Here is a 24,526-nt window from a genome sequence, read left to right on the forward strand (position 1 = left end):
GAATAAGAAAAAGACTGGGACAGAGACTTGGACTATATAACTTTAGCATAATCAGAGAATACTGTCCACAGATCCTAAAATCCTTTTCGTTTAACTCAACTTTACATTCCTATATTTTAACCACAATAAACTATGCTTACCAATTGCAGTTAATGTGAATTTTACCAATTAAAATGCGTTTAAAAGCCTAATTGATGCATCTGGTAACCTAATTCGAGCATCTGCCTCGGTATTTAGACTAATCCGACGTTTATTATGAAACTTGAAATGTGTTTGTCTAAACTCAGCGACAACAGAAAGAAACAATAAAAGGTAGAACGATGTAACTAGAAAGGATAGCTTTCTGTGTCACTTGACACCGCCTCGGCTCTCTCTCTCTCTCTCTCTCGCCTTCGGCCTGTCTTCGCTCTTCAAGAGAAGCTTGTCACAATTTCTTCTACCATTTTACAACCAGTCAACACCCATGAGGCTGCAGACACCAATTCCACCCCCTTCCCCCACCCCCCAACTTCTGAAAGTTTGAAACACCTGGCCAGCGGTGAGCCGGGTGCAGTGTGTCTGATCCTTGATTGTAAGATTAGAGACTTCAGTTTGTGGGCAGAAATAAAACTACATTAAAAGAGAGAAAAAAAAAACTTGTTTGTAAATTCGAGCCTCGAAATATTATCAAATTTGGAGTTCAGATGGCTCTGGAAAGACATGAAATGCACATTCCTCTTTTTAAAGTTGTTTGTTTGTATTATATTGCGGTTAAAAAGCGCCAGTTACATATCAGACCTTTTCCGCTCAGTCCAAAGATACAAAGGAACACTTCAGAGCGGCGCAGCTAGTAAACTGGCAGAGAAAGATTTCATGCTGTCTGAAATACTCCCCACCTTCTTAAAATAGTAAAAACAAGTTCGAAGTTCCTGACCCCAGAGATTCTGACAGTGATCGTGTAATCTGGTCCCTTTAGCCAAGTTAGCACTCAGTAAAAAAATCTCTCAACGGTAAAATATACTTCAAAATTGCTAGTTAGATATTTGAAATATTATAAATCAATAGTTGCAGATATATGTTAAATTAACGTGCTATAATGGCTTCAGAACACTGGGTTAACTTTAGGTTATTTAGTTCTGGAAGTTTGCAGTTGAGATACACAGTGGAATGCTAGCAGGAGCTGGATGTGAACAGGTTCTGAATGATGCTTTTGTGTCTTTGCTGTTTGCTTGAAGAGACTGTGTGTGTGTATTGATTGCAATCCCCTTACTATTTATTTAACCTGGTTCCGACAGTGGGCTGTGAATCAGCGGCTCTGTGTGTCAATTGAGAATGAGATCTATTCATTCGGTCTGAGGGTCTACCGGGCTCACACATGGGAGAGAACCTGATCCCAAACCAGCATCTGGGCACATTCCAGAGGCGACACGGCCTCTCTAATACCTGCAATTGCAATTAATATCTGATATTGGCATGTCTTTAATATTAAAAAATACGGTTATGTAAAAAGTGCTAATTTTACAACGTTTTGCATATTCATAAATCCATATTTAATATTCCAATCTCCAATAGACCATTTCCCCAATTTTGATCACAATGGATACACAGCGCTGTCTACTGGATTTTTTATACCGAGCAACTAGTAGTCAGGCTTAGTAAATAAAACCTGGAATAAAATGCAGTAGTTTCAACAAAGGAATTGTAAAATCAATTTTTATGTCGCGATTTTATTGGGATTTATTTTATATGCATATTTTGCGGAGTTACAAAGTGAGTAGAATGATACAATGGAGCCATCTGGTGGAAATTGTGTGCGCGCGCTTCTATTATCTCTATCATACGCATAAAAATTGCTTTAAAAAAGTTATTCTCCCTCAATGAAGTAGCTAATAAATTTATAGATTTAAAACCGGATATTCTAGCCTTTGGTAATCTCTCATAGCTGTTTCCATGTAGATTTCACGAATTTAAAATATGCATATTTGGATATTTAATAAGGGTCTTACGTACAATTAAGATAATTGATAACTAACTACTTATGTTTATATATGTGTGCGTGATATTTATATATATAACGTGTAGGCAAACTGATATTTTCCTAACCATATTTATAAATTCCTATAGTACACGTAATATTGTTCTATAGCCTGGAAAGTGTTAAACGCGAAATATATATATTTATATATATATATATATACATTAAAACCCTTAAATCCAATAGATATGTACAGAAACTCGCGAATATTCTGTCGTGTGTATCATGACTAAAAGATTTCTTGCCCTCTCTTTTTCTCCTCTCCGCCCGCTCTTCACTTACAGAGGACCTGAAAGTGAACTGTATGCAAGATGGGCAGAGATACAGTGACAAAGATGTGTGGAAACCCGAGCCTTGTAGAATCTGTGTCTGTGACGCTGGGATTATTCTTTGCGACGAGATAATCTGCGAAGATCTTAAAGATTGCCCTAATCCTGAGATTCCTTTTGGAGAATGCTGCCCTGTCTGTCTGAACGACCGAGCTGCTCCCAGCGATCGTAATTTATTTATTTTTTCCCTATATAAATAAATTACTATAAAGTCCCCATTCATGGACACAACCACGAAGGTCTCCCCTGGGAAGGTTTGTCCATCAATGGCTGCTGTGTTTTCAAACAAAAAGGTGAAATCTGTATTTTTTCTTGTACTTTCTCTTTTGCTGTCGTTTTATTCATTGCTGCAGTAAATTCAAAGATATCCAGATCAGCCTGTTTTTACAAACTGGCCCTGATTATTTTAATAGAATTAGAAAATTTGCAGTTCACTGGGATTTTTCCTACTGTGTGTACCAGATGTAAGTACCCAATGGTGAAATAAAATGCAAATCATAAAGGGGGCCTGGCTCCAGCTGAGTGTCACACACATAACGATTCTTGCTTTCATGTCTGAAAGCTGACTTAATCAAGCTTCAAATAGTCTCTACATTTGAGTCAATTTAAAAATAAAAAATGTCTTAGTTCCACAAATTTACATCTCAAATGCTTCCATCTCCAAAACTACCAATTATTAAATATTTGACTTTAGCAGAAGGACTGTGCATTCCCTCACTGTTGTTTCATTTGACATGTGATTTGAATGCAATCCTGTGATTGATAACATTAAAAACAATCTCCTGAGATTTTCCAATTCTCGTGGGAACAGATTGAGCTGTAAATACATTAACATCTGTACTTCGATGTCACTTGTAAATTATTTGCCAAATTCCACACAGTCAAACTTGTCCATAAATTTCTCCTAATTGGGTGTCTAGACAGAAATTGAGGATATGTTTTTCCTTCTTTTGTACCAATGTGTGCAAATCAGAAAGCCTTGAGCCATTGAATTTATTGTTGTGAATTCTGCTCCTGATACTGCAGAGTTTGCCACAGGTGAGCTGCATAATTTTGGTCCCCTGATAAAATAAGGAAGAAAAATCTTTGAATATTTCTTACTGCTATTGCTAGTAAATAAAAAAGGCAAAAGAGGAGTATGAGATCTTTTTAAATCAGATTATGCCTTTTTAAAATAAGTATTTGCTGCAAATGTTTAAGGTTACATATTTGATTATGCTTATTATCTAGTGAAGCCTTAATACCAACTGAGCAATTTTGTTTTGCCAAAATATATGCTGACTTAAGAAGCTCTTTTTATTTTTTTAAAAATCTTTGCTGGAGGATTAATCTTTATCTGATAATTTGCTTTTTAACAGGTCATTTTGCTAGCAGTTTCTTTTTGGAATTCTGATATGTGCTTGCTGATTTTATTGCACTAAATCAAGAGTACTCGACAGACAATTCCCTGATGATTACAGAATTAGTTATTTGTATCTGCATTGCAGCCATAGTACAGTGCCAGTCAAATGCAGGTACACATGTGCTTGGCATTGTCCCACACCAGTGTTGTAAACCAAGGCTGGGTTTTTAATCATGTACCACCATCCCAACTAGGGCAGCCTCTGTTAAAGGTCTATCTGTGAACGGTCTATCATATAAATGTGGATATAGTTTTCATGAAAGACCCTGTATAAGCATTATTTTTTTTCCTTCCTATCACACACAGGGCAGAGAGGTCCTAAGGTAAGATCTCACTATCAATGACTTGCATGCTTCAATTGACTTCAACATAAAATGTCCAAGCTGGAATGTTGTGTAGAATTAAAGAGAGTAGAAGCTCATTAATGGGAACAGCACAGCTCCACCATACTGAATACCCCCTTTATCTGGGTCAGGTGCTTTGAAATGTATAAAGGGAACGATTGAGTGCAAATGATTTTATGAAGAAAGTTCCTATTACCCACTCCACACCGTGATCCTTTAGAGGTGAATTGATTTCCATATCTTGTCCCTTATGAAGTTCATTATTACCCAGATTTATGGAGATTAATTTTTATTGCTGGTGATCAGACTCAATGTACATTTACCAAAGAATTTGCTATTTGCTGAAAAGAGTGAGGAGTACATTTATTGCACACAACTGGAAGGAAAATCATTTAATGAGAATAAATGAAATGTTAAGGCTACTGACCAACCATTTGCCTGAGGCATTTCTCAGTGCAAAAGACAGATTGTAACATTATCCACAGTCAACACACCTGGAGCAGAAGTATAGAGGAACCCCAGGATTTACCACATTAAAATTACATTCTTTAAGTATTGTTATTTTGAAACACTTTTTTATAATAATAATAATAATAATAAAGTTTTGGGTTGTGCACAATTCAATTCCAACAAAAATGTCTTGAACTTACCTGAGTTATAGATCTGAGTACAATCCCTGAAAATGCCTCAAGCACAGTCCCTGAGACTGACCTGAGTACAATTATTGACCCTGGCCTGAGCACAATCACTGACAGAGGCTTGAATACAATCATTGCTCCTGCCCTGAGTGAAGGCACTGACCTTTATCTGACTACAATCATTGGCCCTGCCCTGACAACAGTCATTGGTCCTGCCATGACGACAGTCACTGACCCTGCCCTGATGACAGTCATTCACCCCCTCCTGATGACAGTCACTGTCCTTTCTCTGATGATAGTTACTGAGCTGTGACTACAGTCACTGATCCTGCCCTGATGCTAATCAGTGACATGTGACTACAGTTACTGACCGCTCTGTGACTAGTCATTCACCCTGCCCTGATGACAGTCACTGACATGTGACTACAGTCACTAACCCTGGACTGATGACAATCAATGCCTTTTGATAAAAGTTAGTGACCTTTTTGTGACTACATTCAATATCCCACCTTGATGGCCTGATGCCTGTCACTAACCTTTTTCTGACTAGTCATTCACCCTGCCATGACAAGTCACTGACCTTAATCTGACAACAGTCAGTGATAGTTCTCTGATTACAGTCATTCACCCTGCCCTGATGACAATCACTGACCTCATCCCGTCTACATTCACTGACCCTGTCCCATCTACAGTCAATGACCCCGCCCTGACTACAGTCACAAGACGGCACCTTGAATACAATCGCAGGCACTGCCTTGAGTCCAGCCACTAACATCACCCCGAATACAGTTAGACACTGCACTGAATACAGTCATGGACATTATTCTGGGTGTAGCTACTGCCACTACCCCAAGTGCAATCACCTACGCTGCTCTGAGTACCAATCACTGCTCGTAACCTGGGTACAGTCACAAATATTTCTTAAGTGTTGTTGTCTGCATTTTTTTAAAGGAAGATACAATGCCAATTCCAATAACTCCCTAAAAAAAGAAACAATAACTCTCCTGTCATCCTGCCCCTGAAATGTTTGTCATTGCTATATCAATGTGCACAATTATTGGCAAGAGACTGTATGTTCCTAGAAATACATTTAAATAAACAATTGCACCAATATATAAACTTTTACAGTGTGCTTAAATACGCACATGCATTCTGTTTATTACGCAAAAAGAAAATAAGATCTAAGCTGTTTCACACTGTTTCCACTCAGCAGTTTAAGTATTAATGCCCTTTTCTTCTTTCAAATAAATTTAGGGACAAAAAGGTGAACCAGGGGACATTAGAGATGTAAGTTACACTTCATGCTTTTAAATATCATTGAAAATTGTGTTAACTTTTCTGCTTAACTCTGGGGTCCACCCTGTCACCTCACCATCTGTTGCATTGACTCAAGGTGAAAGTAACAGGAATATTAGGGCTTTGGCTTAAGTATTTGCATCAGCGTTTATCCGATCAGTAAACTGACTAAAGTGGTATTCATAAAGATGCTGAAGACTTGGCCCAAAGCCTTTGAATAATTTTCATTTTGATATTAATCATTCATGTAGAATTTAAATATTTTAAAGTTTGATTTTCTTAAAGGCTTTATTTAATGCTGAAATACTGCTCCATCAGGATTGGTAGGATTCCAAGTCTGGAATCTTTATGTTTACTTACTTTTTCTTTCTTTATCCTAGGTTGTAGGACCAAGAGGACCTCCAGGCCCACAGGTGAGTGCTTGAAAGGTTCCTTCTTCCAAACATTATGATGATGGTTGGCATTTTAGAAAGTATTTTGAATGTCAATATTTCTGCTTTGCTTTGCTATTAGGGACCATCTGGAGAGCAGGGCACAAGGGGACCACGTGGAGAGAAGGGTGAAGCAGTAAGTGATCTTAGCACAATTTTTTTTACTGGTTCCATACAATGTAGTAACTTCGGTAAAATAGCAAGACATGTTACAGGATCCCAGACTGGACTGCAGCAGAATCAGAAAAATGTGTCTCTAGAACTTTAATGCTTTGTATGTGCAAAAGTAGCATTTTTCCAGCTCATGGCAAATCCTGATGAGTTTGCTGTTCATTTATGCATGATTTAAATTTTCTTTTCTAATTTGGAGGTGTTTTCATCTAATTTCAGGGCGTGCCTGGTCCCCGTGGTAGAGATGGGGAACCTGGAACTCCTGGAAATCCTGGCCCACCCGGACCACCTGGATCATCTGGCATGTCTGACTTTGGCGGAGTAAGTACAACTGAACTAACAGGAGCTTAATTTGCTCTTTGATTCACAACCCAGTCGCTCTGCTTCCCAAGTCTGAATTGTATCATCTTTGTGTTTAAGTTTCCATTCTCTCTGCCCCATCACTTTTTTTATTTCAATTAGAAAACAATGACTTTAATAAAATGGACGCTGTGCCAAGTCTATTTTAGATCTAGTGTTGTGCAATAAGGCAGGGTTAGTTGTTAATCTCATATGATCTGCTGGGAAAAATTGATCATTATACAATTGAATTCCATGTTAAGTTTGAAAGTAGCATGTGACTACTTGAGTCCAAATAAGAATCCTAAATTTAAACTTAAAGCCAATTATATCAATATGAGGGGAAAACTAGCTAAGGTTGATTGGGTAAATAGACTAACAGGTATGGTGGTAAATAAACAGTGGGAAACATTTTTTTAATAATTCAAATGTTCAACAAAAATACATTCCATTGCAAAACAAAAACTCAGCAAGAAAGATCCATCTGAGGCTCACTAAGGAAGTTAAGGATAGTATTAGACTAAAAGAAGAGGCTTATGATGTTGCAAAGAATAGTAATAAGACTGAGGTTTGGGAGTGCTTTAGAAACCAGCAAAGGGCCAGCAAAAAGTTGATAACCAGGGATATAAAAACAGTTTGTAAGAACTTTTGTAAGTATATAAAAAGGAAGAGAATAGTTAAAGTAAGTGTTGGTCCCTTAGAAGCAGAGACAGGAGATATTATCATGGGGAATTGTTACAATTGTACAAGGCTTTGTTAAGACCACACCTGGAACACTGTGCACAGTTTTGGGCGGGGATTTTCTGGCCACGTCGTGAGTGGGACCCGCCATGGGTAAGGCGGCGACCCAGCCAGAAGTCCATTGATTTGCAGTGAGACCAGAAGATCACAGTGGCGGGGTGGTGCAGAAAATCCCACCCTAGGTCTCCATATTTATCGAAGGATATACTTGCATTGGAGGTAGTACAATGAAGGTTCACTAGATTTGTCCCTCAAATGAGTGGATTGTCTTAGAGGTTGAATAAATTGGGCCTATACCATCTAGAATTTAGAGGAATGAGAGGTGATCTCATTGAAACCTACAGGATTCTGAAGGGGTTTGACAGGGTAGATACTGACTGGGGAATCTAGAACACGGGAGCACAGTCTCAGGATAAGGGGCCGATCATTTAGGACTGAGATGAGGAGAAATTTCTTCACTGAAAGGGTTGTGAATCTTTGGAATTCTCAACCCCAGAGGGGTTGGTTTTGTGGGAAAGTGGAGTTGAGGCAAAAGATCAGCCATGATCATACAGAATGGCGGAGCAAGCGCTATAGGCCAAATGGTCTATAACTGCTCCTAACTCTTCTGTTCTTAGCATGGGGGATGGCTTTAGTTTCCTGGGACATAGGGTCAGTTCTGGGAAGGTGCAACCTATATAGGCCAGACATGTTGCACCTCAACAGTCCAGGATCAATTTTTGGGTGGTTTGCTCGTGCTGTTGGGGAAGTTTAAATTAATTCGGCAGGGGGATGACAACCAGAATGCAGCATTAGAAAGGAAAAATAAGGTGCAGAAAGAATTGGGAGAGTCATAGAGCACTAGAGGGAAAAAAAGTAAGGGATTAGTTATGGTCAGACCAAGATGGAATTCAATAAGGTCTAAATTATGTTTATAGTGCATACATGTAAACAGACAAAACATGGTAAATTGGTCAGTGAGCTGCAAGCATAGACATCCACATGGAAATATGATGTTGTGGTGATAACAGAGACCTGGATCAAAGAAAGGAAAGGCTGGGCACTAAATATTCCTGGAAGTAAGTTGTTCAGGAAAGGTATAGAAGGAAAGAATGGAGGAGGGGTGACAGTATTGCTAAAAGAAAGTATTTCAGTGCTGAAGAGAGAGGATGTCCTAAAGGGTCAAGGACAGAATCTATTTGGTTAGAGCTAAGAAACAATAGAGGTACCGTTGTACAACTAACTGTATTCCATAAGCTACTGTTTAGTGCTAATGATATAGAGGAAAAAATTTGCAGAGAAATAACAGAGAGGCACTAAAACGATAGAGTAGTGATGAGGAGGGACTTAAATTATTCCAATATAGACTGGGATAGTAACAGTGTAAAGGGCAGAGAGGGGGAAGAGTTTATGAAGTGTGTTCCAGAGAATTTTCATGATCAATTCATTTCCAGACCAATGAGGAGGGATGCATTGCTGGATCTGGTTTTGGGGAATAAAATGAGTCAAGTCGATCAAGTGTCAGCAAGGGAACACTTGGAGAACAGTGACCATAGTGTCACAAGGTTTAGATTAGCTCTGGAAAAGGATAAGGAGCAATCCAAAGTAGAATTGTTAGCTGGGGAGGGGCAATTCCAATGGGGTGAAAATTGAACTATCCCAGATAAATTGGAATCAAAGACTGGTAGGCAAAACTGTAATAGAATAATGGCTACCTTTAAAGAGGACTTTGTTTGAATACAGCCAAGGTACATTCCCACAAGGGCAAAAGGTAGTGCAACAAAAGCCAGAGCTCCCTGGATGACAAAAGAGATAGAAAGTAAGATGAAGCAGAAAAAGTGTGTTTATGACAAATGTCAGGTTGATAATACAAATGACAACATAGAAAAAGGGTAAATAAAAAAGGAAATAATATAGGCAAAGAGAGAGCATGAGAAGAAACTGGCAGCTAACATAAAAGGGAATCCAAAAGTCTTCTATTGGCATATAAATAATAAAAAGGTATTAAGAGGAGATATTGGGCCAGTTAGGGACCAAAAAAGGGGATATACACATGGAGGCAGAGGGCATGGCTAAGGTACTAAATCAGTCTGTCTTTGCATCTATCTTTACCAAGGAAGAAGATGCTGCAAAGTCATAGTGAAAGAGGAGGGAGTTGATGGGCTAAAAGTTGACAAAGAGAAAATATTAGATAGACTGGCTGCACTTAAAGTTGATAAGCCACCAGGAGCAGATGAAATGCATCTGAGGATGCTGAGGGGAGTCAGGGTGGAAATTGTGGAGGGACTGGCTGTAATCTTCTGATCCTCCTTAGATACAGGGGTGGTGCCAAAGGATCGGAGAATTGCAAAAGTTATATCCTTGTTCAAAAAAGGGTGTAAGGATAAGCCCAGCAACTATTGGCCAGTCAGTTTAACCTTGGTTGTGGGAAAGCTTTTAGAAACAATATTCTGGGACAAAACTAACATTCACTTAGATAAGTGAGGTAACAGAGAGGGTTGATGATGGTAATGTGGTTGATATGTAGTGCATATGGATTTCCAAAAGGCATTTGATAAAGTGTCACATAACAAGCTTGCCAGCAAGGTTAAAAGCCATGGGATAAAAGGGACAGTGGCGACATGGTACAAAGTTGGCAGAGTGACAGGAAACTGAGAGTAGTGATGAATGATTGTTTCTCAGATTGGGGGAAAGTATAAAGAGGAGTTCCCCAGGGCTTAGTACTAGGACCACTAGCTAGTACTAGTACTAGCTTCTCCTGAGGTATATTAATGAGCTAGACTTGGGTGTACAGGGCACATTTTCAAAATTTGCAGGTAACACAAAATGTGTAAGAAAAGTGAACTGTGAGGAGGCTGCGGTTAAACTTCAAAAGGACATAGACAAGTTGGTGGAATGGGCAGGCAAGTGGCAGATTAAATTTAATACAGAGAAGTGTGAAGTGGTTCATTTTGGTAGGAAGAATGTGCAAAGACAATATAAAATAAAGGATACAATTCTGAAGGGGGTGCAGGTGCAGAGAGACCAGGGTGTAAATGTACATAAATTACTGAAGGTGGCAGGACCAGTTGAGAAATTAAAATGTGATTTAAAAGACATATGGGATCTTGGGCTTTATAAACAGGAGTGTAGAGTACAAAAGCAAGGAAGATCTGATAAACCTTTATAAAAACACTGGTTCAACCTTAACTGGACTACTGTGTCCAATTCTGGGCACCATTCTTCAGGAAGAATGTGGAGGCTTTAGAGAGCTTGTAGAAAAGATTTACGCGAGTGGTCCCTTAGGGAAAAGAGTCATAGAGTCATTTACAGTACGGAAGGAGGCCATTCGGCCACTCAAGTCAATGCCAACTGTCTATGAAGGAAACCAGCCAGCCCCATTCCCCTGTTATAGAGTCATAGATTCATTTACAGTCGATCTTTCTATTTATGCTCTAAGCAGAAATTGCTATTACACAAGACACTATTACAATTACTAAACCATGAAAATTGCAGTGATGGCCCAATGAAACTCTATAAATAACACACTCTGGAGTACCTATTACTCTGTATGTAACACCCTCCAGCTATCTATAACACTATACATAACGCATTCTGGGATCTAACATTGTATGTAACACTTCTGTCTATTTATTACTCTGTGTGCAATGCGCTCTGGACTAACTGGTGTATTTTAGTAACATCAGAAAATTGTTTGGGAGCATGTTTGTGTAAAACAAAAGTTAGGTGAAGTTCATACACTATACTAAGACCCACCCAAGCAGTTACAGTCTTGCAATTTTTCTTTATTATTATTGCTAGCTGTTAAATTAGTTCACATGTTGAAATAAGAGGAAGAGAAATATTTGATGACTGCGACAATAATATATATTTGCTTTAGTTACAATAGTACAATAGTTAGTTACATGGTCCAGCTTGAGGTATATCATTTCCAGCTTGGGTCAGAGCTAAGGAGGTATAAAATGTAGTATCTTAAATCTAAAAGTAGTCAAGGCAGACTGAATAATGACAAGACTTCAATAGCAATACAAAACTTCTTGTAATTCTGATTTATAATTTAATGGAACAAATGCACTGAACTTCAATGGCAGCAAATCACCAACTGCTGTTATTTGATTCTACATCAGTGGGACTAATACCTGCATCTGTACCCAGAACACTTAAATAGAAGCCATAGTTATCTTGTAAAGAAAGGTACACTTTGGTTGGGAGGAGATTTGATAGACATGTTCAAAATTATATGGGGACTAGACAAGTAGATAGAGACCATTCCTATTGGTGGAAGGATCAAGAAGCAGAGGACACCAATTTAAGGTGATTGGCAAAAGACCTAATAGTGTCACGAGAAAAAAACATTTTTATGCAGCGAGTGCTCGGGAACTGGTTTGCACTGCCTGAGCATACAGTGGAGACAGGTTCAATTGTGGCTTTCAAAAGAGAATATTTGCAGGGCTACAGGGAAAAGGTAGGGGAGTGAGATTAGCTGAGATGCTCTTGCACGGATATGATGGACCAAATGGTCTCCTTCTGTCCTATAACCATTCTATGATGCAATGGCACTCAAATAAATGAAATATAACATCCCTCTGTTTTGCCCAAAAGTATGCCTCAGCCTCAGTTTCATATTTTCCCTTTCCAGAGGTTAGATTGTCAATTTTTACCAATTAATGGACTGCTTTGTAATGTAGGTCAACGTGTGCCAATACCAGGATTGGGACTGCACAAACACATTTCATGTCAGGCCCAGCAGAGGGAGGAGACTTTTGTTCTAACTGTCCCAATTTGAAGCCATCTCCCACAATGCTAACCAACAAGGTTATTCAGAGCATAATAAGCCCCAAACAAATGACTTGAGACTTTGTGGTATGATGCATGTGGATGTAAGATTTCATCCTTGCTGGTATTTCTGGAACAGATGATACATATTTTGACAGTGAGACACAGTTACCCAGTTAATTTAATCTTTTTTTACTTCAACAGAACTTTGCTTCTCAAATGGCACAAGGGTTTGATGAGAAAGCAGGAGGTGCTCAGATGGGTGTCATGCAAGGACCAATGGTAAGATTTTATTTTCCAGCAATATTCCAAGCATGGCAAAATTTTACACCCCTGACATCTTTGGTCACTAGTAATTGTAACGAGATGAACAGGCTTTAATTAAACATTAAAGAATGGCATGTATTTAATATTACTTATCTATATCCAACTATACTTGTTTAAGGATATGATGTGTGCAGTGTTAAAATTAATACACGTACATAGCTCTCTGTATGTTTCCTTCCATTCCTATGCCTTATATATACCCCACCATACAGAGGCCCCATATATACCATTATTGAGATTGGTGCTCCTTCATACATAGTCCTCATATCTATCCCTCCATGCATAGCTTTTGACACTATCTCTATGCACTTCCCAGTCCATGTTCACCCATCTATAATGTCCTCAACCTACATACCCATCAATTATTTTCTCTGTGCCCTCCCTACTCTGGAGGTTTGTGTCCATTCTTTCCAGTCACTGCTGAGTGGACTGAATCAGCGCTTCAGTTACACCCGCCCAATCCATTACATTATCCAGTCACATTTTATTGCCTTCAACTTTCCCAGCCAGTAACAACCTAACACCTTTCCTTGTGACACTCATCATAGGTAGCCTTAACACTTAACTCTTCCAGTGCTAATTGAAGAACCCCTTTATTGGTCCTTCTTCTCTAACTAGTACAATCTGTGTATGTAGCCCAGAGCTCAAACATCTTTAGTCAAATTATATCACCAAACAAGCTCCAATTTTCAATTCTGTGCAATGTTTTTAGTCACATATAACAAAAGGGGTTGTTGTTTCCTCTGGGTTGTGCTATTTTCCTCAGGCCAAACCAACACAACAGATAGAGGAATTTCAAGCGCAAATTACATTCAACGTGACTAGAGATTCCTCAACCTTTTATGCTAGTTTAAAAAACATTCTGCTAAAAGCTGGACCTGCTGCAAAACTAGGGTTACACCCGTATGCCACTGGAATCATGGGATAGGGTTACACCCGTATGCCACTGGAATCATGGGATAGGGTTACACCCGTATGCCACTGGAATCATGGGATAGGGTTACACCCGTATGCCACTGGAATCATGGGATAGGGTTACACCCGTATGCCACTGGAATCATGGGATAGGGTTACACCCGTATGCCACTGGAATCATGGGATAGGGTTACACCCGTATGCCACTGGAATCATGGGATAGGGTTACACCCGTATGCCACTGGAATCATGGGATAGGGTTACACCCGTATGCCACTGGAATCATGGGATAGGGTTACACCCGTATGCCACTGGAATCATGGGATAGGGTTACACCCGTATGCCACTGGAATCATGGGATAGGGTTACACCAGTATGCCACTGGAATCATGGGATAGGGTTACACCCGTATGCCACTGGAATCATGGGATAGGGTTACACCCGTATGCCACTGGAATCATGGGATAGGGTTACACCCGTATGCCACTGGAATCATGGGATAGGGTTACACCCGTATGCCACTGGAATCATGGGATAGGGTTACACCAGTATGCCACTGGAATCATGGGATAGGGTTACACCAGTATGCCACTGGAATCATGGGATAGGGTTACACCCGTATGCCACTGGAATCATGGGATAGGGTTACACCCGTATGCCACTGGAATCATGGGATAGGGTTACACCCGTATGCCACTGGAATCATGGGATAGGGTTACACCAGTATGCCACTGGAATCATGGGATAGGGTTACACCCGTATGCCACTGGAATCATGGGATAGGGTTACAGCAATATGCCACTGGAATCATGGGATAGGGTTACACCAGTATGCCACTGGAATCATGGGATAGGGTTACACCCGTATGCCACTGGAATCATGGGATAGGGTTACACCAGTATGCCACTGGAATCATGGGATAGGGTTACACCAGTATGCCACTGGAATCATGGGATAGGGTTACACCCGTATGCCACTGGAATCATGGGATAGGGTTACACCAATATGCCACTGGAATCATGGGATAGGGTTACACCAATATGCCACTGGAATCATGGGATAGGGTTACACCAATATGCCACTGGAATCATGGGATAGGGTTACACCAATATGCCACTGGAATCATGGGATAGGGTTACACCAATATGCCACTGGAATCATGGGATAGGGTTACACCAATATGCCACTGGAATCATGGGATAGGGTTACACCAATATGCCACTGGAATCATGGGATAGGGTTACACCAGTATGCCACTGGAATCATGGGATAGGGTTACACCAATATGCCACTGGAATCATGGGATAGGGTTACACCCGTATGCCACTGGAATCATGGGATAGGGTTACACCAATATGCCACTGGAATCATGGGATAGGGTTACACCAGTATGCCACTGGAATCATGGGATAGGGTTACACCCGTATGCCACTGGAATCATGGGATAGGGTTACACCAATATGCCACTGGAATCATGGGATAGGGTTACACCAGTATGCCACTGGAATCATGGGATAGGGTTACACCAATATGCCACTGGAATCATGGGATAGGGTTACACCAGTATGCCACTGCAATCATGGGATAGGGTTACACCAGTATGCCACTGGAATCATGGGATAGGGTTACACCAATATGCCACTGCAATCATGGGATAGGGTTACACCAGTATGCCACTGGAATCATGGGATAGGGTTACTGTGATATCCCAGTGGGTTCATGGGATAGGGTTACACCAATATGCCACTGGAATCATGGGATAGGGTTACACCAATATGCCACTGGAATCATGGGATAGGGTTACACCAGTATGCCACTGGAATCATGGGATAGGGTTACCGTGATATCCCAGTGGGATCATGGAATAGGGTTATAGCAATGTTCCACTGGGATCATGGGATAGAATTACACTAATATCCCACTGAGATCATGGAATAGGGTTACAGCAATGTTCCATTCGGATCATGGGATAGCGTTACCATGATGTCCCAGTGGGATGATGGGATAGGGTTACAGAATTGTCCCAGTGGGATCATGGGAAAGGGTTACAGCAATATCCCACTGGGATCATGGAATAGGTGTACAGCAATGTCCCACTGGGATTATGGGATAGGATTACAGCAATATCCCACTGGGATCATGGGATAGGGTTACCATGATGTCCCAGTGGGATCATGGGAGGGGTTACAGCAATATCCCACTGGGATCATGGGATAGGGTTACAGCAATGTCCCACTGGGATCATGGGATAGGGTTACAGCAATATCCCACTGGGATTATGGGATAGGGTTACAGCAATATCCCACTGGGATCATGGGATAGGGTTACAGCAATGTCCCACTGGGATCATGGGATAGGGTTACAGCAATATCCCACTGGGATCATGGGATAGGGTTACAGAAATGTCCCACTGGGATCATGGGATAGGGTTACAGCAATGTCCCACTAGGATTATGGAATAGGGGCACAACAATATCCCACTGGGATCATAGGATAGGTTTACAGCAATATCCCACTGAGATCATGGGATAGCAATATCCCACTGAGATCATAGGATAGGTTTACAGCAATATCCCACTGAGATCATGGGGTAGCAATATCCCACTGAGATTATGGGATAGGTTTACAGCAATATCCCACTGAGATCATGGGATAGCAATATCCCACTGAGATCATGGGATAGGATTACAGCAAAGTCTCACTGATAGCACATGATTAATGAATTTACCCTATATTCTTTGAAAAACTCTTCTTCCTAAATAATTTCTGCAGATTCCTTTACTGCTTCGGATGCCAATCTTTATTCTAAACCTTGCTTCTTTTTCATTCTTCCTGGTATGCTGTTACTTTCAGAAGATGGCTCATGAGTTTGATAGTTTTTGACCCGATTCTCTGGCTTCACAATTTGTCTGGTGGGTACTTGACAAAGTCCCGGGAGTGAATTCCTTTTTACAGCATTGAGTTATTTCCTGCAGACCACTTGATTCCAATAATTTTCTGACTACCAAGGTTAGACTGACTGGCCTGTAATTATTCAATTAATCCCTCGCTCCCTTTTTAAACAAAGGTGCAATAATAGCAGTCCTCCAATCCTCCGGCACTTCACCTGTATCCAGTGAGGATTGGAAAATGATAATCAGACCCTCCACAATTTCCTCCCTGGCTTCTTTTAACAGCTTGGGGTACATTTCATCCAGCCCTGTTGATTTGTCCACTTTCAATCCCATCCCATTAATACTTCCTCTCTCCCTATGTTTATCACATCCAATACTTCACACTCCTCTCACTTAACTGCAATGTCTGCATTATCCCCCTTTTTAGCGAAGACAGTCGCAGAGTATTTATTAAGAACCATACCCACATTTTCCTCCTCTACACATCACCAGTGTTCGCATGGATTTTCAGCATTTTCTCTACTAATTCCAACTCTACATAACTGTTCAATTACCACATCTTCATAATCTGTCATCAGTGCGTACAAGTGAATTATATTCCTGTTGAATAATTTAACTTCAGGTTCACTAAAAATTTCCTGTCAGGTAAACTGGGATATTTTTTTCAACTTTTGGGATCTCACCCCATCACACACCAACATTGTGTTTTCCCTTTACAGAGAAGTTTAGCTGGTACCCTCCATTTGTGTTTCTCTTACTGACATTCTTCCATTACTAAAATAAGTCTCTTTATTGTTTCCATCTCTTATCTAATATTCCATGCTACCCTTCCAGTCAAGTTTCTTGTATCCTATGCTCAAATTTATAAGCATTCTCACAGGAGTTCAGAGACATTAATCTCTTAAATATGATGTGGATCATCCAAATCGCTCAACAGAATACCCATTGGGTGATTTGGTCTATCCATATCATATTCAAACCTTCTATGTCCCATGTTAGAAACTGCATCTTTGCAGTCCCCTATCCCATAATTGGGTTAGTCATTTGTGGTCTTGACATCATGAGTGCTTTCATTTATAAAGGGCAAATATGCAGTGGGATTCCTTCAAATCTTTGGGTGATGATCAGCCAGAAGCTAACTTGTAGCAAAGTTTTAATCTGTGTGACACATTTTGCCTTTCTGCTGCATTGGTCTTCGCACACTGAAAATTAGATGTCCCTCTTCACTAGCAACAATTGTTGAAGTATGCTGAACCAAGTAAAATAGCAAGAACCATAACTACCTATGCCCACTCCCCCTCTATATACATTTATCTGTAACTACCCATATGCAAACCCCCTGCATATATACCCATTTATAACTACCTATACCTACATCTCCTATATACTGGTTCATACTTAGCTATACCAATACACATCTATGTATGACTACCAATACTCACATTCCTTTTCACACATATGTCCATCACTACTTTTACCCAGACACCCCTCCATACATTACCATCCATAGCTACCTGTACATATGTACAGCTTCATACAAATCCATTCATAACTATATGTATCCACATGCTTGCAACACACATGCCCTCCCCCCACCTGCCTGTACCTACATAACTCTCCATACACATGTCCATCTATAACTACCTGTAACCAAATTCCTCCATACAGGCCCATCTGTGTCTACATATACTCATCCATTTCCACGTGGCTATCTATAGCCACTTATCTATCCATCAATGGCATCCTGCCAACACGTTTCTAATTCTACATGACTATACTGAACAACTATGGCCCCACACCAATTCCAACAGCTTTTCATCTTGCACTAATCGGGACACTTCGAAGGGTCTCTTTTCTCAACAATACTCAAGTTCTTATTACCAAACGACTATTTCCAACACATCAATTTGTGACTACCCATATATACCCACCAATAAGCAGCTCACCTATACCTCTATGGGCCTACATGTCCATGCCTAGATATTCATGGGCAGATATTTATAATCCTTCCCCTGTGCATAACTATCCATATCCACATACAATATTACCATTATTTCCCACATATACTGGCAAGTCCATATATACCCACATTTACCTAAATGAATATATCAAGTTACATACCTATTCATAGAACCACATAGCATTCTATGTTCTCCATAAAGCATTACATTACAAGACATCCCTTTTCTAGGACCCCCCAATAATCTTTTGGCACAAACACTCCTTTTATTGAAATAATCAAATAATTGATGACTTGCATCAACCCATTTTATCTTGGCAGTTTCCTTTTTGTCTAACATTTACTTCACGCTCCCAGGATCAATCCTTAATTTTTTGTCACACTTCTTGTCGAGTGTACATTATCCTACAAGGAACAATTATCTATGTAACATTCAATAGGCAAACTGTTTTGAGTACACCCCTTGTATAGAATTTCCCCAAAAATATTTGACAAATAGAATCCCATATCCACTGCTTCCACAAGAGCCAGTGTTTCTGCAGCTAAAGTACTTTTAACAACCCTTTTTACTTTCTTAGCAAAAGGGCAACTTTGCTCATTTTCACCCACCAAAATATTATGAAAACTGTACTTGGATATCCATCAGGAAGATTGGCATGAGAAGCATCACTAAAAATAACTAATTTCAAATTCTTTGGGCCACCCAAGGGTGGAAACCTAAGTATACATTTCTCATCCACAACTTAGGGTGCTTCATCATAGTACTTAGTTCTAATATATCAAAACTAGCATCCAGCCTTGTCTCAATGCATAACCAATTCAACTGATCAATCAAGCTTCACAACTGCTCTATTTCTTCTTTAGATGTGACGTTACTTTTCAGTGATGACCTAGCATGATTAACTGGGATAGGAATAACACTATCTAGATAGGATTCTTGATTCAAAGTTATTCCAGACCTATTCTAGCTAAATCAATATAGTTAAAAGCCCCTGAAGCCTGAGTTCCAATCTTAAATTCCATTTGAATCGTATTAATAACACATTTCTTAAATTCCACAGTACCGCTCCATTAGAAATCATCAACATGCATCATGAAGATGCCTGAAAGTTTCCCTTTTTAATACCAATTAAACATTGTGGGATTTGCTTTTAGTTGAACACATCCTGCTTTCAGTAAAACAGATCTCACTGAAAAATGCCACACCCTCAAGACATCATTCAGGCCATAAACGCATTATTTATTTTCCATAGTTTCCCTTCTGCATCACTTGCCTCTTTAGGTGGTTTCAGAAACACTTCTCTCTGAAATTTTTCAGCCTGCAGAAACATGGCTTTTATGTTAATTGATCTACACTCCCATCAATGTGTGGCCTAAAAAGCTAAAAAGACTTCCAGAATTACTTTTCCCGCTGTGGGACAGTCCACTCTAATATCTGTGTTGTCCAATCGTCCTTCAAAGCCCTGGGAAACGAGCCTCACTTTAGCTTTATGAGCCCCATCTGTAAGGACCTTTTCTGTACAAATCCATCTAGGACAAGGCTGGCTGTCCCCAATCTGGTACTTCAGAATAAACTCCAAATTCCTCCTAACTACCTAATTCCTTTGGTTTCATCTCTCTGATTAGTTTGTTCTCTAGTTTATTGGCAGCCACCAAAACTTCTAATAATAGGTCTAGAAGCAGAAGTCCTCATATCAAGACTGTTCTGTAGCCCTCCTTGCATTCTGTAATCTATTCAAGCTGCAGTCTCCACTTGTACATCGATACCTTTTGGGAGGATCACTGTAAGATCACTGTCTCGTGTGGTCTCGTACTGTCTCCAGTATGTGATGGTTTTCTAATGCAAGATTCACTCTCAGACCCACTATAGGAACTCTCACTGTGCTTTCTTACTTTCCGTTCTGCCAGTCCATGTACTTCACCCCTTGGCCATCATCTTGAACATTTAACCAATATTTAAACCTGTCAGGAGCTTTTCCTGCCCATCCCATAATAGTCACATCCCTTCATTCACTGGACCCTCTGGAACGTATGTCACCCGAGTGTCCACTTTAGGCAATTGGCCTTTGGATGTGACAGCCTCATCCTGTGCATCATGATCGGTCAGCCTACCACCATCCAGCCTACGATCTAATTGGGTAAACTGCAGATCCATTGACTTTTCAAAATCAATTGTTTTATCATTCTCCATGTCCTGTTTCATTTGTGCCTTTCTGTGGAAGGCTTACTTAACAGCAAAAGTATCACACTAGAGAGCACATCGGCACTAATAAAGTGGCTTACTCCAGCTATTTTGCATGGAATCACCACTCTTTTTTGTGACCTCAATGTTTTATCATCCCTGAATCTAAAATATACGAGCATATGAATTTGAAGCAGGAGTAGGCCATTTAGCCCCTCAAGCCTGCTCTACCATTTGAGAAGATCATGGCTGATTGTGGCCTCTACTTTCCTTTCGACCCCCATACCCTTTAACTCCCTTGTCAGTCAAGAATCTATCAATCTATACAAATATACAAGTAGAAACTTGGATGAGGTTTCCTAAAAAATCCAAAGGCCACTTGGCTGATTTGCCCACCCACCAACCTTTAAGGCTGGACGTCAGTGAAAAATACTACTTAATTAATTGATTAATGGACTTAATAGCCCTCTGTCAACTCCCGTGCCCGCCCGTCAACCAAAATATTGCGTGAGTGCACGATGACGTTGGGACGCTCACCCGATGTCATCACACAATATTTTATGCCCAATTGGGCCGGGCCTGCGGGATGTAAAATTTTTCCCAATATGTCCATAATTACAGATATGTACCACCTCTAACTGGTTCTGTATTTCATTTACAGGGCCCCATGGGACCCAGAGGACCCCCAGGACCCACAGGTGCTCCCGTAAGTATTAACTATCTGACCCTCTTTTTGTAGTTAATGTTTGATGACTAACTTAATGAACATAGCACAGGACTATTTGAAGAGGATTACGTACAAGATAGAAGAATTGAGGCATTTTAATCCTCCTGAGAGTTGTCAATAATGGCTTTGTTCTGTTGACAGGGACCTCAAGGTTTCCAAGGATCGCCTGGAGAACCCGGTGAATCTGGTGCTGCTGTAAGTACCCAGGGGAACATGACTAAATCCATTTCTTTGTAGACTCTAATAAGGGCCCAATTTTAATTCACACAAAAACCATTCACTAACTCAGTTAAAATCAGGCCTTAAGAATTAATCTAAGAATCTCAGCTCCAGATCATACAGAAGGAATAATGACCTAGTATACTCTTTACTGTGGTATAAGCTTGAACATTTAAGTGCTGTAATGTTTAAAGACTTGTTTTTAAAAAAAAATTGGATTCTTCTGAGCTCAGAAACTATTGAGTAGGTGAACCTAATGAGTAGGTGAACCGTACAGACCAAGAAGGACCCAACTTCAGTCTGAATCTGTGCTCAGCCAGTGTGGGAGGGTTGAGGTTTGAGTAGTGACCGCAGCTGGGAACCTGCAATTGATTGCATCTGAACGTGTATAATGGGAAACTTGTATTTGTTATACCTTTCTGTGGCTATTCATTCAGTTTGGATGTCATCACTCACATAGCAGTTTGACAGCTTCCATTTGGAGGAGGGTAGGGGAAGGGAAATGTCACTTCCTGGTTCTAGGTTAAATGGACCTTTGTGATTCTCTGTTATAAATGATTGTTTCTCTGTTACAGGGTCCCATGGGTCCCCGTGGTCCTCCTGGACCTGCTGGTAAACCTGGTGATGACGTAAGTTCTCTTCAGTCAATTAATAATTTCAAATGCCATGTCTTTAACGAGATTTAGACAGTACTGCATGGTAACACAAATAGGGCTAACAAAGTGATTCTATTTATCCCACAGGGTGAGGCTGGAAAACCCGGAAAAGCAGGTGAACGCGGACCCCCAGGGCCACAGGTACAGCAACATCTCTGATTGAAGTAATACAAATACCTACTTATGCTAAACCTTTCAAGCTGACACAACAGGCATTATGCTAGTTCACAGGCTTGATTGCCTGTGCGATCAGTATTTTGCTCTCAAACTAGTACACAACGAACAAGTATCCAGATGTTAAAAAAAAATGAAATATAGGAATCATAAATTATACACAAGAAATAGCATTAAATTCTGTTGAGCTAGGATTAATTCAATCCTGTAAGTTAGAAATGTCCAAGTAACTTTAGTTTTCTTCAGGAGCTCTTCAAACTGCACTAATTCCAGTATTAGCACAGTCCCCATGGATGCAAAGAATAAGCCTATTCAGTTCTCTAATATTACTCTTCCATAATCCAGGCAAACATTTCTATTCCATTCATAGTCTCCAATGTATGTTCTTCCATTCCAGTTATAATTCTATTCCACATTTCGAACCTTACATGAAAGTACTGTCAGTAATTACAAGCAAGGCCAATAATTACAAACCTGTATTACAGCACTTACACTGTGAATTAATATTGATCAGTATTACAGCATTCACATGAAAGGTCTGTCAGCCGCTCCAGAACAGTTTATGAAGGCATGTAACGGCAAACCAGTACACGCTGTATTACACTTAGCACCCAGCAATCAATATAGGCCTGAGCAATTTTGTAACTACAAACCAGTATCTGTAGCATGTAACCTTGTAGCCTTATGCCAAGAGCTTAATAGTTACTACAGGACAGTATTACAACATTAACATGAAAGACAGACAACTACAATCCAGTATATATGATATGACATTAAGGGCCTATCCAATGGTTACAGATCAAACTCTTTAGAAACAATCTGTGTCATATATTAATAACAAGTGCCTGAAAGTAAGTATTGGGAATATTTTGCTGCAAAAATTAATGAATTATTTTGTGGCATGAACACATATTATTTTCCTTCTCATGATAAAAAATTAAAAACCTGCATATTGGTCCTATGCAGAAATGAAGGGAACATTCAGTGTATTTATAAAATAAAATGATTATCCACATAATTTACGATAATTTGCTGAACCTGTATTTCAGTCTCCTTTTCACCTTTATTTTCCCAGGGTGCTCGTGGTTTCCCAGGAACTCCAGGTCTTCCAGGTGTCAAAGGTCACAGGGTCAGTACCTCAGTTATCACACTAGTTTGTGACATGTTAATCTTTTGTTAAAAAAATATTCAATAATACAAAGCCATGTTCTTTACTGCCTTTATTTAATTAAAAATGCAATTTTAATCTTATATGTTGTTTTGTTTTTATCCAACAGGGTTACCCAGGTCTTGATGGTGCTAAAGGTGAAGCCGGTGCTGTAGGCGTAAAGGTACAGAAGATACATCAGTGTTTCATTAAAGTGTAACTGTGCAGTCAATCTCAAAACTTTGAAACTTCTATCTTCTAGAACTCCTCTCTGAACAGAAATATTCCAGCATGAGATAGGTCTGTGTACAGAAATGTACCGGTTTGGGATAAAACTATACAGAAATATACCAGGTTGGGATCGGATTGATTCCAGTGTGGGATAGGCCTGTACAGAAATGTATCATGTTGGGACAAGACTGTGTAGAAATACTTGCGTTTGGGCCAGGCCTGTGTAAGCATTTTGTAGTCTATATGTAAAAAAAAAAGTCTGGGATAAGACTATGCTGAAAAATCCCATCAGGAATAAACCTGTGATGCAATGCCTTCATCTGGGATAGACCTGTGCTAGAATATCCTGATGAGGGCTATGCTTACATTGAAACACGTTAGTCTAATTTGATCTAGCCCATGTTCAAGGTCGTGCCTGAAATTGACACAGACACATACTGTGGCCTGAATTTTCCTCCAACAATCTGCTTGTTTTCTAGTAATCCCGGAGCAGTGCATAGAGGAAAATAGTACAGTGGGGCTGAATTCCCACCCCCAAGACTTACATCCTAACTTTCTCCCCTCCACTCCCCTGCAATGGATGTGGGATGCCTTCCCTGCTATAATTAAATGATGGTGAGGAGGTGGGGCTTGG

The 24,526-nt window shown here is 40.0% G+C and overlaps 1 protein-coding gene across 1 annotated transcript in view; it reads left to right on the forward strand.

Annotated features, from left to right (window-relative positions):
• LOC121273278 (collagen alpha-1(II) chain) overlaps positions 1-24,526 on the forward strand; it is an 88,996-nt gene that overhangs the window by 1,212 nt on the left and 63,258 nt on the right. Inside the window, exons 2-14 of the mRNA XM_041180343.1 lie at positions 2,299-2,511; positions 4,052-4,068; positions 5,982-6,014; positions 6,404-6,436; positions 6,537-6,590; positions 6,845-6,946; positions 12,665-12,742; positions 21,400-21,444; positions 21,607-21,660; positions 22,260-22,313; positions 22,428-22,481; positions 23,590-23,643; positions 23,792-23,845. Coding sequence (XP_041036277.1) covers positions 2,299-2,511; positions 4,052-4,068; positions 5,982-6,014; positions 6,404-6,436; positions 6,537-6,590; positions 6,845-6,946; positions 12,665-12,742; positions 21,400-21,444; positions 21,607-21,660; positions 22,260-22,313; positions 22,428-22,481; positions 23,590-23,643; positions 23,792-23,845 — 845 coding nt within the window. The remainder of the gene's footprint in view (positions 1-2,298; positions 2,512-4,051; positions 4,069-5,981; positions 6,015-6,403; positions 6,437-6,536; positions 6,591-6,844; positions 6,947-12,664; positions 12,743-21,399; positions 21,445-21,606; positions 21,661-22,259; positions 22,314-22,427; positions 22,482-23,589; positions 23,644-23,791; positions 23,846-24,526) is intronic.

The sequence above is a fragment of the Carcharodon carcharias genome, chromosome X (genome assembly GCF_017639515.1).
Source record: "Carcharodon carcharias isolate sCarCar2 chromosome X, sCarCar2.pri, whole genome shotgun sequence".
NCBI lineage: Eukaryota > Metazoa > Chordata > Chondrichthyes > Lamniformes > Lamnidae > Carcharodon > Carcharodon carcharias.